General features: G+C 30.4%; 1 protein-coding gene across 1 annotated transcript in view; it reads left to right on the top strand.

Annotated features, from left to right (window-relative positions):
- The first annotated feature begins 546 nt into the window (after positions 1-546).
- The window catches only part of LOC145255807 (aspartate dehydrogenase domain-containing protein-like), a 38,939-nt gene continuing 20,846 nt past the window's right edge, over positions 547-18,639 (top strand). The window contains exons 1-5 of the mRNA XM_080114495.1: positions 547-729; positions 10,069-10,204; positions 13,953-14,037; positions 15,465-15,608; positions 16,403-16,508. Coding sequence (XP_079970621.1) covers positions 690-729; positions 10,069-10,204; positions 13,953-14,037; positions 15,465-15,608; positions 16,403-16,508 — 511 coding nt within the window. The 5' untranslated portion in view covers positions 547-689. The remainder of the gene's footprint in view (positions 730-10,068; positions 10,205-13,952; positions 14,038-15,464; positions 15,609-16,402; positions 16,509-18,639) is intronic.

Below are 18,639 nucleotides of genomic sequence, written 5' to 3'. Positions count from 1 at the left end.
TTGCTCGGTATCATAACAAATTGTTTTTTCGCTGTAAAAAAAAAAAAAAACTACTTGATGAAATTAAGTGAATTTTTTTTCGGAGAACTTCATTTCATAACGGATAGGTACAATTTAAACTTTTTTTCGATATTTTCATTTTTTAATGTCTTGACTAAACTGTACAAGTACCTAAAATAGCTCTAGGATATATGTGCCTATTGAGCTTATTATATATCTGCATTACAACGAGCACTGTTTTTCTTGTATTTTAATTAAATTAGTGTTTTTTATATTACATTAAAATACACTCTGCTCTTATTATTTTGTATTGCTGCACGTCACCAACTGAAAACGAATAAAGAAGTTATAAGCTTTTATACTTTTCGTATTCTTTTTTATTCATATATATATATATATATATATATATATATATATATATATATATATATATATATATATATATATATAGATAGATAGATAGATAGATAGATAGTTCAGTCTTTGTAGAAGAAAGCTTTTTTCTTTAACAACAGTTGCACGAATATTCCTACCTACGCATATACATACAAGGAAATGTCGTCGGTCTGTCTGTCTGTCTGTCTGTCTCTGATTAATTACCAACAACTCTGAACATTCATTAATTACACAATCATCTTTGTTTATGGACGGACGAACTTTACCAACTCCAACAGATAAAACGCAAAATTATGCCTAGAAGAATTGGCATCATTGGTTATGGCAACATGGGTAAGGAATAATTTTTACTATATCTCTCTTAAAAGAATTACTGAATATGTTATATATATATATATATATATATATATATATATATATATGTGTGTGTGTGTGTGTGTGTGTGTGTGTGTATCAACCTCGTTAAACTTCATTGGTTACTTAACCTCTGAAAAAGACACACACACATATGTGTGTGTGTGTGTGTGTGTGTGTGTGTGTGTGTGTGTGTGTGTGTGTGATTTTACATGAAGGTCACCACTTATCAAGGCCCGGAAGCCACTCGAGGATAAGGGTTTTTTCGTGAACAGTAATCAATGGGATAGTATCATAATAATTGTTAGTATTGGAGATGTGATAAAGTGGTTTACTTAAGGGGGCGATTCATCAGGAATTTGTTTATGTTAGACTTGAAGACATCCAAGTTGTAGTCAGGTGAGAAACAGGCAAACGGAAGAGAGTTCCACAGGTGTGTGTGTGTGTGTGTGTGTGTGTGTGTGTGTGTGTGTGTGTGAGAGTTTTCTAGAGGTTAAGTAACCAATGAAGCGTAACGAGATTAATACAAGAATGCTCAATACCGAAGTAGAGCCAGGCATACTCTTTACTTGTTTTGGCATAAGCAGTAAAATGTTGGTACACAGTCATGAGCATGTTTCGGTCAGCTAGTTACCAGTAACTAGAGACCTCTTAAGGCGATACAGCTTATATGAATGCAAAGTTTTGCTTTCGTATGAGCTGTATCGTTTGAAGAGGTCTCTAGGTAACTAGCTGACCGAAACGTGCCCATGACTGTGTAGCAACATACTACTGCTTGTGTAAAAACAAATAAAGAGTATATGTGTATGTATATATACTCGTGGGGATGACGCCCGGCTTTGGTGGGTCTTAAAATATGCGTAACTATATTATAATTCATGCAGATTTCATATTTATTATTATAGAGCCAACCCTGTATTGAATATTATATTGTACCTACTATATAATATAGTGGAGTGGTTTTAAAAGTTAAAAAAATAAAAAGTAACTTGAATGCCATCAGCTAGAATCCAAACCAAAACATTTAGTGACGTGTTCCCTATTGATATAGCTATTGAGAGATAGTTAAGAAAGTTTTAATATTAAACGACTTGAAGAAATGAATTGAATTTGGACATGCGCAGAAAGAAATACAAATATGTCGGCAAGTTGAAATAAGCAGTTTACTTGCTGACTTCTGTGCGGCGTTATCCATCCAAACAAAGATTTTACCCGTTATAAACCATCCTTGGTGTATGATTACTATTTCCTGTTAATTTCAATGTTATGTGATCAGTAGTTTAAGAGTTTATCGGTTAACTATTCACACAGATAGGCAGACACATACATGTACTACTGTTATATATATATATATATATATATATATATATATATATATATATATATATATATATATATATATATATACTAGCAAAAGTACCCGTCGTTGACTGGGTTCAAAAGCAGCCTACAGAAAATGGACTGATTTATGAAAGTATGATAGGTTATGAAAAGGAAGGGTTGTAAAGAGATAGCTTCGAATTTGTAGGTATCAAAACCAAAGCAAAACATGATGAAAGTAAAAATAAAATAGATAAACCCCATAATTTATTATACCATACCTGTTCACACTGAAACACTTATCACAATATTCTGTGGATCTATATTAATAAACCTTGTTAAACTTTGTGACATATTTCCATTCTATGGAGGTCAGGCACGAACGAACACCCCATAATTTTATTATACCATATTTCTTCAAACTGAAACATAATTATCAAAGTATACTTACACAGATATATATGAAAAGTCTTTATTAAAGTTTGTGCCTATTTCCATTTTATGGAGGCCAGGTGTGAACGCAGACCCCATAATTGTATTATACCATCCCAATTTAAGTTAAAACATACTTATTAAAGTATTATTGTGTACATCTATATCAAAAACACTTGTAAACGTTTTTTGTAATTTTTAAATTTTTTATTTCCATACTTTGTGGACCAGGAACGCAGACCCCACAATTTTAATGAACCACCGTTCTGCCAGATCAAACATACCCATTCCTGTGTCTCGATACATCTTCTATCATTATATGTAATCAGTTTTTTAAAATAGTCAACCGTATAGGAGCCTATTCGTGATCACACACACACACACATTCAGCTTTATATTATATATATATATATATATATATATATATATATATATATATATATATATATATATATGAGCAAACAGTTAATAAAATATGTTTAAAAAAACACTTTGAAATGAGTTAAAAACATATTTAATCTGAAAAGGAAACACTAGATAAATGGATAGTCCTAGAAGGTTAAATTCCAATAATTATGTCATTTCTTATTTCTAAAAACTTACTAAATGGTTACTGGAATCTTACGTTTTGTTGTTTATTAAATTAACACTATTAAAGGTTTTTGATGATGCTGAAAACGAAAATAACGGTTAAAATTCCAGGAAACAAGTAATTTCCAAGATATGTGGAGAAATTATGGTTAAAAAAGTGAGGGATCACTTTTTTATATTAATTTAACATGAAATGAATGCCCACTTTATACCCACTTTTTTTTTGGGGGGGAGTCTGTTATTTCATGGAATTTTCGTTCAGATTTAGGCACAGGTAGAGAAACAGGGGAATTATTGGTAGTTGTTGCTGTTAGACGAGAGTTTATCGCAAAAACTTTAAGGATGGTGGGGACTATAGATTGAAGTTCCGTCAAGCATCTACCATCAAAGTAACGCTAGAGCAGAGATAAACTCACAACGTCTCCTCTGTGAGAAAGAGGATGTAGAGAGACAAAAATTGGTGGTAATGGTGGCAGTGATGATGATGATGATGATGATGATGATGATGATGATGATGATGATGATGATGATCATCATCATCATCATCATCATGATCATCATCATCATCCATCATGATCATCATCATCATCCCTGATGATGATTTGCTGGCATTCGTTTCGCGATACCTTTTTTATTAAGAATTATTTCTAGAAGGATATTGGGTATTTACAGTAGGGAACCGCCAACATCCTAAATGAAAGTGTTTCTGTTGAATTAAATGGATTCGAACTTGGCACACCCAGGTTATCAGCCAATGTAATTAGTCTTCAAGTCCAATGTTAACAAATTCCTAATGAACCGCCCCCTTAAGTAAACACTTCATCAAATCTCCACACTAACGTAATGTACTTGCAATAACCCTTATCCCTGAGTGGCTTCCGGGCCTTGATAAGTGGTGATCACTGTGTAAAAAAAAAAAAAAAAAAAAAAAAGCCACTTAGCCACCGTCACCTGCCTGCCTGCTGCTACTATTGTTGCTGCTGTTGCTATTGATAATGATGATGAGGAGGAGGAGGACTATGATGGCGATGATGCTGATGCTGATGATGATGATGATGATGATGATGATGATGATGATGATGATGATGATGATGATGAGGAGGAGGAGGAGGAGAAAGGGTGATGATGATGATGATGATGATGATCATCATCATCATCATCATCCATCATCATCATCATCATCATCATCATCCATCATCATCATCATCATCATGGTGACGACGACCACGACCACCACGACAATGATGATGATGATGATGATGTCTTTTCTGTTTACAACCCTATGCAAAAAAAAAAACATTCTCCCGCAAATTCCTACATTCTAAATATCTACAATAAGACATTTGTCATAAACTAAACGTAAATTAGCCTGCCCAAAAGAATCTCTTTTATGCAAAAGCAAACAAAACAAAATTCTTCAAACAAAGAATTAATCAACATTAAACATGTAATTCTCAAACAATGGAACCAAAATATTTTTTCCAATTAAAAACTCCACCGCAGTTTATATTTACCTCATAAAAACAATGAACACTTGTAACTGTTATAACTTTTTTAAAAAGTAAAAAGCAAAATGGTTACTCATCTAATATATAAATTAAAGTCAGTCTCGTTTTTTTTTTTCTTTTCCATCAACGATAGTTTTTTTATATAAATAACTGGCTTTGCCGGTTCAAAGTTCGCTACTTTAAATCTTTTAAATTTAAAATAGTAAACATTTCATTCATAACTTTGTTGTGAACCTGAAGCAAAATCTTTCTTATTTATTCATATATATATATATATATATATATATATATATATATATATATATATATATATATATATATATATATATATATTATATATATATATATATATATAGTAGAAGTGGTAATTAATAAAAACTGAAGAAAGTGCTCAATACTGTTGTAGAGCAAATATGCGTTTTATTTTTATTACCGTTTTTTTTTTTTCTGTTTAGTTACATTATTGTTTCAGCTACGCGACCGTTTTTTTTTTTGGCCGGCTTAGGCTACAAAAAACGGTCGCGTAGCTGAAACAATAATGTAACTAAACAGAAAAAAACGGTAATAAAAATAAAAACGTATATATATACTTACTTGTGGTTTCATTAAATACTTTTACATGCAAAATCCGATCCCGCATTTTGCTAATTCCTGCCCTCTGATTAGAAGGAGAGTATTTCTTCAAAACTCCGCGGATTAAGGACTATCCACTTATCTTGTGCTTTCTTTTTTTAAAATTAAATATGTTTTTAACTCTTTTTCAAGATGTTTTTTAACATGTTTTATTAATCATTTGTTCATATATATATATATATATATATATATATATATATATATATATATATATATATATATATATATATATATATAAAAGAGAGAGACTAGCACGGTGACCGGTGTGGCCCGGTCATAAAATACACTTAAATATGATACAGTTGATACGGTGACCGTAGGATACGGTTTTTTTTTTTTTTTTTTTTTTTTTTTTTCAGGTTACGATGTGTAATACGATGCTTTTCCCACCTCTGGTTAAGGTATTTGCCCCGCCTTACGGTGTTATTTATAATGTTACTGTATTGTATTTTGTTACTTGTTTTAAATGCCGAATTCCGGGGTTCTATTTTACTTTAAAATTCATGTAGATTTCGTATTTACTATTATGCAACCAATTCTCTATTGTTTATTATATTGTTTCTAATATATGATCATGATTTCAAAAGTAGGAAAAAAATGACTTTGGTGCCATCAGCTAGAACCGAAGCCAAAAAATTAATCGAGTAGAAAATTATTTATAGTTAGGTCATTTTTACAGAACATTTGGAGGAATTGCATTTTCTATAGATTATTAACATCTTGAAGACTGCGAATATAGGGAACATATTTATCTCCTTCTCCATACTTTTATGGCTGACTTTTTTAAGATCATAGCGATGGCCTTTTTTTTTTTTTTTTTTACTAAAAACACGATAGCAATTGTTCTACTCTATGAATTTTCGTAATTTTTGGCTGTATTACTATTTGCTACATGACAATTAAGTAAGTGCTGCTTAAAACGACATAGTTTTTTAAAACATCGATGTCAACTCTATCTTAACAAGCACCATCGTATTAACTCTGATCATAATGATACTAAGTTTGGTACTTTGTAAACACGGGGTAGCTAAACTTGAAGATAACATTTGGTATTGCTACTAAGTGACAGACCGTGCTATTTTTCTTTCTTTTTTTTTTTTTTTTTTAGAGAAAATTTTCAAGTTAAATTAATTTTTATGGTATCTCTTGTTTATTAAATTGTTAGATGAAAGTACAGAATAGTTAACAAAACCCGTGTAAAGAATGAGTTTTTCTTGTTCTCTTTTCGGTGGAGGAGCAGTCCTTCACGACTGAGACAATTTTTTATTTTTGTACCTTTTCCCCCACGTTAAAAACCGACCCTGGTGTCTAACTCTACCGTCGTGGGGAGGCATTGTAAATAGGTACAATAATGAAATTCTCACTGATAAGAAATAAAAGTTATACATATATAATAATATTATGCATCCGAATACTTCTGAAAGTTCAGTCCGTATTTTGACGAAAAAACTCTAAAACATCATATGCAAATACTTTTTTAAAAATAAAATTAAAATAATTATCTCTATTCACAGCACAATATCTTCGTTTTTTCGTGCGAATAATTTTACAATATTGTATGAATAATTTTGCAATATTGTACGAATAATTTTGCAATATTAAATGAATAATTATGCAATATTGTATGAATAATTTTACAATATTGTATGAATAATTTTGCAATATTGTATGAATAATTTTGCAATATTGTACAAATAATTTTGTAATATTGTAATGAATAATTTTACAATATTGTATGAATAATTTTGCAATATTGTACGAATTATTTTGCAATATTGTATGAATAATTTTGCAATATCGTATGAATAATTTTGCAATATTGTACAAATAATTTTGCAATATTGTATGAATAATTTTGCAATATCTTACAAGTAATTTTGCAATACTGTACAAATAATTTTGCCATATTGTATGAATAATTTTGCAATATCTTACAAGTAATTTTGCAATACTGTACAAATAATTTTGCAATATTGTATGAATAATTTTGCAATATCTTACAAGTAATTTTGCAATACTGTACAAATAATTTTGCAATATTGTATGAATAATTTTGCAATATCTTACAAGTAATTTTGCAATACTGTACAAATAATTTTGCCATATTGTATGAATAATTTTGCAATATCTTACAAGTAATTTTGCAATACTGTACAAATAATTTTGCAATATTGTATGAATAATTTTGCAATATCTTACAAGTAATTTTGCAATACTGTACAAATAATTTTGCCATATTGTATGAATAATTTTGCAATATTGTACAAATAATTTTGCAATATTGTATGAATAATTTTGCAATATTGTACAAATAATTTTGCAATATTGTATGAATAATTTTGCAATATCTTACAAGTAATTTTGCAATACTGTACAAATAATTTTGTAATATTGTATGAATAATTTTGCAATATCTTACAAGTAATTTTGCAATACTGTACAAATAATTTTGCCATATTGTATGAATAATTTTGCAATATCTTACAAGTAATTTTGCAATACTGTACAAATAATTTTGCCATATTGTATGAATAATTTTGCAATATTGTACAAATAATTTTGCAATATTGTATGAATAATTTTGCAATATTGTACAAATAATTTTGCAATATTGTATGAATAATTTTGCAATATCTTACAAGTAATTTTGCAATACTGTACAAATAATTTTGCAATATTGTATGAATAATTTTGCAATATCTTACAAGTAATTTTGCAATACTGTACAAATAATTTTGCCATATTGTATGAATAATTTTGCAATATTGTACAAATAATTTTGCAATATTGTATGAATAATTTTGCAATATTGTACAAATAATTTTGCAATATTGTATGAATAATTTTGCAATATCTTACAAGTAATTTTGCAATACTGTACAAATAATTTTGTAATATTGTATGAATAATTTTGCAATATCTTACAAGTAATTTTGCAATACTGTACAAATAATTTTGCAATATTGTATGAATAATTTTGCAATATCTTACAAGTAATTTTGCAATACTGTACAAATAATTTTGCCATATTGTATGAATAATTTTGCAATATCTTACAAGTAATTTTGCAATACTGTACAAATAATTTTGCCATATTGTATGAATAATTTTGCAATATTGTATGAATAATTTTGCAATATTGCACGAATAATTTTGCAATATTGTATGAATAATTTTTCAATATCTTACAAGTAATTTTTCAATATTGTACAAATAATTTTGCAGTATTGTACGAACAGTTGTGCAATATCGTTAGAAACTTTTGCAATATCGGATGAAAAATTTTGCAGTATCGTACAAAATTTAGTCAATATCGTACAAATATTTTTACAAACGTTTATAATTGCTTAGAAAAATGAAAAACGAAACTTCGGGAAAAGTAGAAAATACGTTCAAAGAGGAATAACTCTTAACAGATTCTAAGGGAGATCACTTCTAACAGATTGTTAATTTCAACACATTCTACCCAGTACAAGTTTTGAGTTATGTTCTCAGCATGAACTTTTGTTTAAAGAGACACTAATTTTATCCTTTATTCCAGAAATGAAAACAAATGCAGTCATTTTGCCGTATATAATATTATTGTTACAATATTACAGTCAGCACATCAGCTGTTGATTTGCAGGAAGAAATCCATATTTCTTGTCACTGAATAGATTGTTTCTCTTTAGCACATACATATTTCATCTCTTTATAGGAATGACTTTCTGCATTCTTTTTTGCATAGAAACAATAGGTTATCTTTCAGATGCAAGGTTCCTTGTTTACTTGCGATTGTAACGATGTAAGATTCCGTTGTACGGAAGACCAAATCGGCCATAATTTAAATATTTAAATTTATTTACTGAATTTAAATATTTAAATTGATATACTGTTTAAATGATAATATACGTCTACGATGTTTTTATTGGCGCTTTTCTTCGTATTTTTTAATAACATTTTTTTGCACCATTTACAAGTTTTTTTTTACAAATATTTTTTTTAATACTGTAATAGTAAAATTATTTTAGTAAAATTCTATATTGGATACGTTGTTTTATGAAGTTTAAGTAAAAAAAGTTCACTTTTTTATTATTAAAAATACATTTCATGAAAACACTCATTATAAAATGTTTACGTTGTTTAATTAAAAGTTCTTAATTATAATCTAATAGTTTTATAATTTTGTAATTTTGTTACAAATTTCTAATAAAGATTATTTTAATTTTAACGGTAATTTGGTTTTCATTATAAACTCCGTCATGTTAAAGGCTTGAAAATCACGTTAAATCAATTTTAATATTAAAAAAAAAAAGAGAAATCAACAGGAAAAAAATCTCGTGTGAAAACATTACGAGATACTTATTCCGTATAATTAATAAATGTATCTTTATTTTACTATTACAGTATTAAAAAAATTATTTGTAAAAAGAACTTGTAAATGGTGCAAAAAAATGTTATTAAAAATACGAAGAAAAGCGCCAATAAAAACATCATAGACATTTTGGCCGATTTGGTCTTCCGTACAACGGAATCTTACATCGTTAAAACCGCAAGTAAACAATGAACCTTGCATCTGAAAGATAACCAAACAATATATTCTGTATGTGTAGTCTATGTATAACATTGTCCTGTTTACTATCATAGACAAACAAATAATAAATGAAATGTTTTATCCCAATGTCTATTTACTTTCCAATGCGTTTTAGTTTTAACAACACAAAACCACAGTGAATATTGCCAGCTTCCAGACGTCTAGAATTAATTTTATTTCTTTACCTAGGCGTTACTACACTTGATGAAACAGACTATCAAATAGTCTCATTTTTCAAGCTGTTTTTACTGCCATTTTCAGGAAGATACCTTGTTGACTACATTCTTCAACATTTTCAACTGGAGTTATCGTTTGTGTGGTGCCCAAATCCTTCCGCTCTTGCCAGCCATATTGAGAGTAAATGCTTTCTTAAAGACCTCGGAGAATTTCACACTCGGTAAGTTATTTTTATTATTTGGATTTTTCGGACTACTGTTCTCATCCTGAGAGTTAATTTCACAATATTTCAACCAATGTAGCTTCCAACTTTCTTCAGGTGCATCTTGTCGAACTCAAGAATCTTTACTGTCAAACTCAAGAATCTGCACAGAATTTTGAACTGAACTCTTTATTTAATCCACGGGGGTAGAATGGTCTTGTTTCGTCAGCCATGACTGGGTCTTAAGTAATTTAAAATTGTATTCTTAGTATAACCCGCACTGAGAATTGAATCTTCAACCTCCAGAAAGGCTGTTACCTACAACTAAATTATAGCAAGCACTTTATCCAGCACGTTGATCAAATAAAAGTGTTCTGTACGAAATTCTGTGCAGATTCCAGAGTTTGACAAGATATACGTGAAGCAGTTCAGAGGTTACATCGTCAGAAATGTGCAAATACTACTCAAAATGAGAACAGTAGTCAAAATTATCCAAATTATCAATCCTCATCTCAAAAATGTTGAAACATCAGTAAGTTGCATATAAATATAAAGTCTTGAATTTTTTCCCCCTTTTTTTGTAGATACGAATTGATAATTTGTATTATTTCAATTATTCAGACTACTATTCTTATCTTGGTTGTTATTTCATGTTTCGGCCGATGTAACCTCCGGCCTTCTTCAAATGCATCTTTTCAAACTTTGGAATCTTTCTGTTGAACTCAGAAACCTATGTGTAATTTTGAGATGAACTCTTTATTTAATCTACAAGGTAGATCGTTCTTATTCCATCAGCCATGACCACAAAGAATATTAATAGAATAGTTAATGCTTAAAACTCGGTCATGGTTGACGAAACAAAAAAATTATGAAATTATTGCTAGTCTTAATCTGTTGGTTGTTTTGTTTTATGCCATATCAACCCTCTTCAGGTTATTTAATGCCGAATACAGTAATTTTGGAAACAATTTCTATGCTTCAAGTGCTTTATATCTTCAAATATTTATTCGTGGTGTTTGGTTTGGTTGTTTTGTAAAGGAAGATGTATGTCTATTTTATATAAAGACAGTTGTATGTGTGTATGTTTCTTTGCTTTTATGTAAAGAATTCACTCCTAAAGTATTTAATCGATCATTATAAATATTGGAACAGAGATATGAGGCTTAAGTGATCGTAATGTCAGCTATATTTAATTTAATTTAGCTTTATGCAAAAGGGATGAAGAGATTGTGAAAGCTCCCTATAAAAATTCAGACATACATCCGACTTTTGTGAGGCTAATCTGGCAACCTTCGACAAGAATATGAGAGTGAACTCCCTTTAATGTAGCCTCCTTTTCGAATATTGTTATAATAATATATGATCATTATTGTAAAAAAAGGAATTCATAGTAATTTTGACGTGCATCGGTTCTAACGGGACATTTATTTAATGCTATGTGGGCTTTCTAACTTTTGGTTTTCATCCATACACATGGAATCAGATTAGAACATCTCCTGAAATTCTGAGAGACTTCTGAGAGACTTGTTTTATTTTTGTTATTTAATTTTTGTTTTGTCTATATTTTTAGAACATTGTAGTCTTCACAAGAAAACACTGGTTATCTCCCTTTGTATTTATATAAAGAGTTCTGTTGTGTTAAATTCTTTATGGGATCTACTTTGCTTCATGTTGTGGATTATTGACTGAAAAACAAAGATGGAGATTTTGATATAAAAAAAATGTGTGGCTGTGATTGAAGTTATGTAAAAAGTAAGTCAGCAGTCTTTATATAAACATATATACATACTTAACTTTATATATAACGAAATTGGATTAAAATGACATTTGCTTTTTATATGAATTCTACTTTATGGAAATTTGGATGCGGGTCGTCTCTTAATTTCTGGGTGTGAGCTACGGCATATTCGTACTAACTGCACACACATGGACTTAATATAACACACACACACACACACACACACATGGAAATTAAAAAAAATTAAAAGACGTTTCAATTATACCAGTCATCATAGGAGCAACTGGGTTTATGAAAAAGAATTTTAAAAAGTACATAGCAAGTATACCTGGTGAACCAAGTGCAAGTGAAATACAAACGATTGCACTGAAAGGGACGGCTGGAATCCTGAAAAGATCTCTTGGTTGGACTCACTAAAATAGGGGTAAATGTCAGACATCTGGTTGGATGTCCCATCCCCTAGAAGAAAAAGTTTAAGAAAAATGAAAAAAAAAAAAAAAGAGAGAGAAACTTATACATGCCATGACTTCAACACTTTGTACTGTACATAAACATCCTTCATATGTGAATTTTTCTCTCTTCCCCACTAAAAGGACATTTATTGACCAAGACGTGGACTCTCTAACCTTTTGCTTTCATCGATACTCATGGATGTATTCCTTTATTACTCACACCTTTCTCTTTCATTTCTCCCCTTTTATTTACATGTCCACAAAAACGATTCAATAAAAGTTGTTTTAAAATATTTGAACAAGACTTTGTCCACTTATTATACACGTTTATTGGATAACTACAAAAACACCCGTCCCAGGACAGGTAAAATTAGTTATCCAAACAGAACTAATTTGCATCAATTTTATGTCCACTAAAGAAGATTAAAGTCAAGATGTAATGCTGCTAAACCTTGTGTCTAGAATCCTTATTCTGTTACATGATTTTGATTCTAGAAAATGTCTCAAATTTAAAATCTAAACGGATCTTTATAAGAAATTGTAGCTTGACACACACACACACATACGCACACACACACACACACACACACACACACACACACACACACACACACACACACACACACACACACACGGCCCTGACTGAAACACCTACATACTGTTCACAAACATTTCTATGTATGAACTCTTTTCTCTTCTTTAGAAACAACGCATTCATTCCATCCGTCATTTATGGATTCTCTAACCTTTATTACTAACACATTTCTCTTTCATTCCTCTGTTTTATTTACGTCAACGGATGTTACATAATGGATTGAGAGAGAGAGAGAAAGAGAGAGAGAGAGAGAGAGAGGGAGAGAGAGAGAGGTGAGTAAACGTGGAATGTAGACACGTTTACCAGAACCGAGGGTCAGCTGACCAGATTACGTATGAGTGACGTGGTCAGGTTGGCTAGATCTGTGAGATTTGTTTGGACACAGAAGACAACGGACAGCTTCCCGTTGTCTCCTCCTCTCCACGGGGGGGGGGGACGAACGCTGACGTGTGTAGAAGAAGAACCCACACAGGCCGATTTCACTTCCACCTCCTGCAGGACCTCTGGGGAAAGTGAAATAAAAACTATAAAACTAATTCCTTGTCTTGGAGTGATTGAATCTTCATCCAAAAACAGGTATCAAGTCTCCCTCCAGGATGAGAAATTTCCAGATGGTCCAACGTCGAAGAAGCAGAGGTAGGTTCTGAAAATACATGTCATACACACGATTCCCTTTATGATAATCAAACACACAACCCTTTATATTAGAGGCAATCATACGCGCACGGAATCCTTTTATGTTATACACCAAACGTCAATTTGGTGCCCCTCTATGATAACCCTAGTGAGAACCTCAATGATAAACCTATGTAACACGGAGACGAAGTTGTTTTAAAGATTAAAGGTGGACATTTGTCTCCTTTTCTAAATGGGGACATATAAAATGATATAAAACTGCTTTTGTTTAATAAATTGATTTTACCTGTCCTGGAACGGGTATGCTTCTAGCCGATTTATACGTTTTTTTTATTTGTTTTGTAGAAATCCAGATTTGATCATTGATCTTTCCTTGCCTGAAATAGCGAAAAAATATGGAGCATTGTTTCTTCAAAAGTCAGATTATATGGTAAGAACATTTTTATTATTATTATTATTATTATTATTATTATTATTATTATTATTATTGTTGTTGTTGTTGTTATTGTTATTATTATTATTATTATTATTATTATTATTAGCGGTACCTGGCCACGCGTTGCTGTGGCTCAGGTTTTGTAAATGGACCCCCCCATACACACGCACACCAAAAAAAAAAAGACAAAATTTAAATTTGTTTTTTAAGAAGGAATTCCTGTGGAGAAACTATTATTTTTTCATTATAGAAAAATATCTGTAAGTTAATTAATACAGAAAATAGTTTGAGAGAAAGAGAGAGAGAGAGAGAGAGAGAGAGAGAGAGAGAGAGAGAGAGAGAGAGAGAGAGAGAGAGAGAGAGAGAGAGAAAGGAAAGTTGAGAAAAATAAAAACGTATTTATATTTTGTATTTTGTGTACAGAAAGTTGTTAGATAAGACAAGTCATTGGTACCGTCGGTTTCAAGCCCGATAATTAGGACCGTTTTAGATATCCATATCAAGGTCTCTTCAGCCAATACTCATCTCGGAGACAAAATACAATAGATACATATATATATATATATATATATATATATATATATATATATATATATATATATATATATCGAGGGGGAGAGAAGGGGGGGATATAAAATGTAGATAGTGGTGACGCCGTAAAATGTTTGGGTCTTTTTTCAGCATAAAAAAGAAATGTACAAATCGAGTGAGCAATAATGTAGATGCCGTGAAATGTTTGTTGTTTTTTCTTTGACATCGCCATGTAATTTTTTTTTCTTTCGCATAAAAGGAAATGTGAAAAGCGAGCAAGAGAGAGAGTAAGAGAGAGAGAGTTGTTGTTGTTGTTGTTGTTGTTGTTGTTGTTGTTGTAGTGATGGTGGTGATTTATTATTACTATTATTATTATTATTATTATTATCATTATTATTATTATCATTATCATTATTATTATTATTATTATTATTATCATTATTATTATTATTATTATCATTATCATTATCATTATTATTATTATTGTTATTATTATTATTATTATTATTATTATTATTATTATTACTTACTTACTTACTTACTTACTCACAAGGAATTCTCATACTGGTTGTCATTGGTAATCACTCATTGGCAATAACAACAATTTCCTTAGATTTCCAGTACTCTCCACCTTTTGAATAACATGAATAATAAAATTTAAAAAATGGATAGCCAAAATTTTACAGATGCATTGCTATATAGGTCTAACGTTGATAATCCGATTGCCTTAATTTTATACATTAGATTATCCTTAAAGACGTTATTCACTTTTACTTGCAAAGAACATAGTGTAACAATAATAAATAAGAATTGGCCAGCCAGGATTTGGACTGGTTATGTTATTCATTTTATTTTTGTACTTAATAGGCTTTCATTTTTTTGTTTTATAGATCGCCTACCCTTCCTGTTTGCTTTATCCAGAAATTGAGAAATCCCTCAAATCTGCAGCTATTGATCACGGGATCTACATTCCGGTGGGAATGTTGTGGGATGTAGAAGGTATAATGCGAATGGCAGATCAAGACACTCTTCGTGTAAGGTTTTTATCCTGTCGGTATATTGCACGGAATAACGGCCCACCCTCTTCCAAAAAATAGTACCATTCATGGAATCTTTAAAAAAATATATATATATGAATGAACAATATTTTTAATCAACAAATATGTTTAATAAAAATAAAGCTGATATTTTCCTAGTTAGCACAAAAAAATAATTTTTTTTAAAAACCAATAACAGGCAGCAAATATGAATTTATTAATATTTCTATGAAAATAGTGCCATTGTATTTCAAATATACAACTGACCCAAATGAGATAAATTAATAAGTACTAATACATTCTCAGGAAGTAATATTGTGCTACATAGTTCAATACGAATAATAAAATCACATAGTAAGAACAATATTTAATTTACTCTACTCCTTCAGTCCAGTACCTCTTGGCAGACAATGTTCTTTGTTATTTTGCCCTGTTTCTTTTAAATGTTTCCTTTTTATGTAACACTAGGGCGAAGCTAAAGCACTAAATGTTTTAGTTTTGGTTCTAGCTAATGGCACTCAAGTCATTTTTTTTTTTAACTTTTGAAACCAGTTCTATATATTAGGTACAATATAATATTTAATAGAGAATTGGTTCTGTAGTAATAAATACGAAATCTGTATGAATTAAAATATATGTAAGTGCATTTTACAATCAGCAAGGTTACCCCCACCCACTCGCTAGTCTTGAATATGTATGCACGTGTGTGAATCTTCAAAATTAATTTTTTTATTTTATTCTTTATTTTTTTATTTTTTTTATTTTTTATGTTTTTATTTTTTATTATTCAGTCGTTAAAAATAATAATAACTAAGCAACCATCCAACTTTTCCCTCCTGGGAGACCTGAAAACAAAAAATGACCAAGTCAAAACCGAAGCGGTTGTCCTTTTTCACGGTAAATCTTTTCACTTTCTATCATTTATCTAATATCTACATACCTATAAAGTTGAGTTGTTTCTCTCTCTCTCTCTCTCTCTCTCTCTCTCTCTCTCTCTCTCTCTCTCTCTCTCTCTGACATTGATATTAAAAGCCTACTTTTCTTTTCAAAAGCCATTAAAACGAACTTCTTAATATACTCAGTCACGGATATGTGAGCGACTACATGAAGGTTAACTAATTTTCATATTCCTTTGAACAACGAAAATTCTGTCCCCTGTTCCAACTAGCCTTTGTGAGTGAAAAGTCCTGAAAAACATGATAGAAACGAACAAACAAGGTCAACTTCCACAAATAGCGATCAAAGCTGTTTCTTTCTCTCTCTTCCTCTCTCTCTCCCGCCTCTCTCTCTCTCTCTCTTTCTTTCTCTCTTTCTCTCTTTCTTTCTCTTTCTTAATACAATGATCCTTTAGTCCTCAAATTCCAAAAGCTATGTTTCTGATAAAGAGGTGAAGAATTGCTGTTTTGGGGGTTGGAATCTATCTATATAACATTTATCGTTTGCTAGTTTTTAACTTTGAAGTAGTATCTTTTTTTTTTTAACTCCTTGCATCAAGTGACTTCATGCCTTGTCTGGAGCGATTTCCATACATAAAAGAAAATAATAATAATTATAGCTTTGGTGTGAGGTCATAGGTTTATGATTAACGTCATGTTTCAAAACGTGAATTCAAACATAAGCGATGATAATAAAAAAATAAATAAATGAGTAAACGTTTAAAAATATTTTAATAGTGCAAAACAATTTATTTTGCTTTAATCGCGTATTGTATGTGGTTCTTTCATAATTATCTAATCCTCCCAGCCTAGTGACAATATGCGATTGGTGTGGGAACACATATTTTTACTAGTAGTTTTTAAAAAGTAAAGTAAGACACATTGCAAGTAAATACACTCCTGGACAACGCCGGGTAGATATAACTATTATACATATGAAAAAAAAAAAACGGCATCTTTTAAAAAAAAAAAAAAAAGTAAAGCAAAACGTTCCCGGGCAACGTTGGGTAGGTACAGCTAGTAATAACTGAATTCCAGGGTTGATATATCATAATTAGAGCTATGACAAGAGAATTTTCTTTTCTTTGTTTTGACTCTCGAGTGTATATCCGACAGTTAGATACAGTTAATTAATCGAGAACCACATATATCACTCTATCTAAAACATATGGTATATTAACTGAGAGTTATATGAGATATTATATATAGAGAGAGGGAGTTATATGAGATATTATATATATATAGAGAGGGAGTTATATGAGATATTAATTGAGAGTCAAATTAATGAAAAGAATATTCTCTTGTCATAGCCCTAGTCATAAAACAATTCAAGGGTTGATATGTCGTAAAATAATTCAAGGGTTGATATGTCGTAAAATAATTCAAGAGTTGGTGTAAAACGATTTAAGTGTTGATATGCCGTAAAACAATTTAAGTGTTGATATTCTGTAAAACAATTCAAGGGTTGATATTCTGTAAAACAATTCAAGGGTTGATATTCTGTAAAATAATTCAAGGGTTGATATGTCGTAAAATAATTCAAGAGTTGGTGTAAAACGATTTAAGTGTTGATATGCCGTAAAATAATTCAAGGGTTGATACTCTGTAAAACAATTCAAGGGTTGATATTCTGTAAAACAATTCAAGGGTTGATATTCTGTAAAATAATTCAAGGGTTGATATGTCGTAAAATAATTCAAGAGTTGGTGTAAAACGATTTAAGTGTTGATATGCCGTAAAACAATTTAAGTGTTGATATTCTGTAAAACAATTTAAGTGTTGATATTCTGTAAAACAATTCAAGGGTTGATATTCTGTAAAACAATTCAAGGGTTGATATTCTGTAAAACAATTTAAGTGTTGATATTCTGTAAAACAATTCAAGGGTTGATATTCTGTAAAACAATTCAAGGGTTGATATTCTGTAAAACAATTCAAGGGTTGATATTCTGTAAAATAATTCAAGGGTTGATATGTCGTAAAATAATTCAAGAGTTGGTGTAAAACGATTTAAGTGTTGATATGCCGTAAAATAATTCAAGGGTTGATACTCTGTAAAACAATTCAAGGGTTGATATTCTGTAAAACAATTC

Source organism: Euprymna scolopes, chromosome 31 (assembly GCF_053919585.1).
Source record: "Euprymna scolopes isolate OS-2025 chromosome 31, ASM5391958v1, whole genome shotgun sequence".
Taxonomy (NCBI): Eukaryota; Metazoa; Mollusca; class Cephalopoda; order Sepiida; family Sepiolidae; genus Euprymna; species Euprymna scolopes.
Note: the sequence above shows the minus strand (reverse complement) of the source record. Positions and strands in the feature narration are given on the sequence as shown.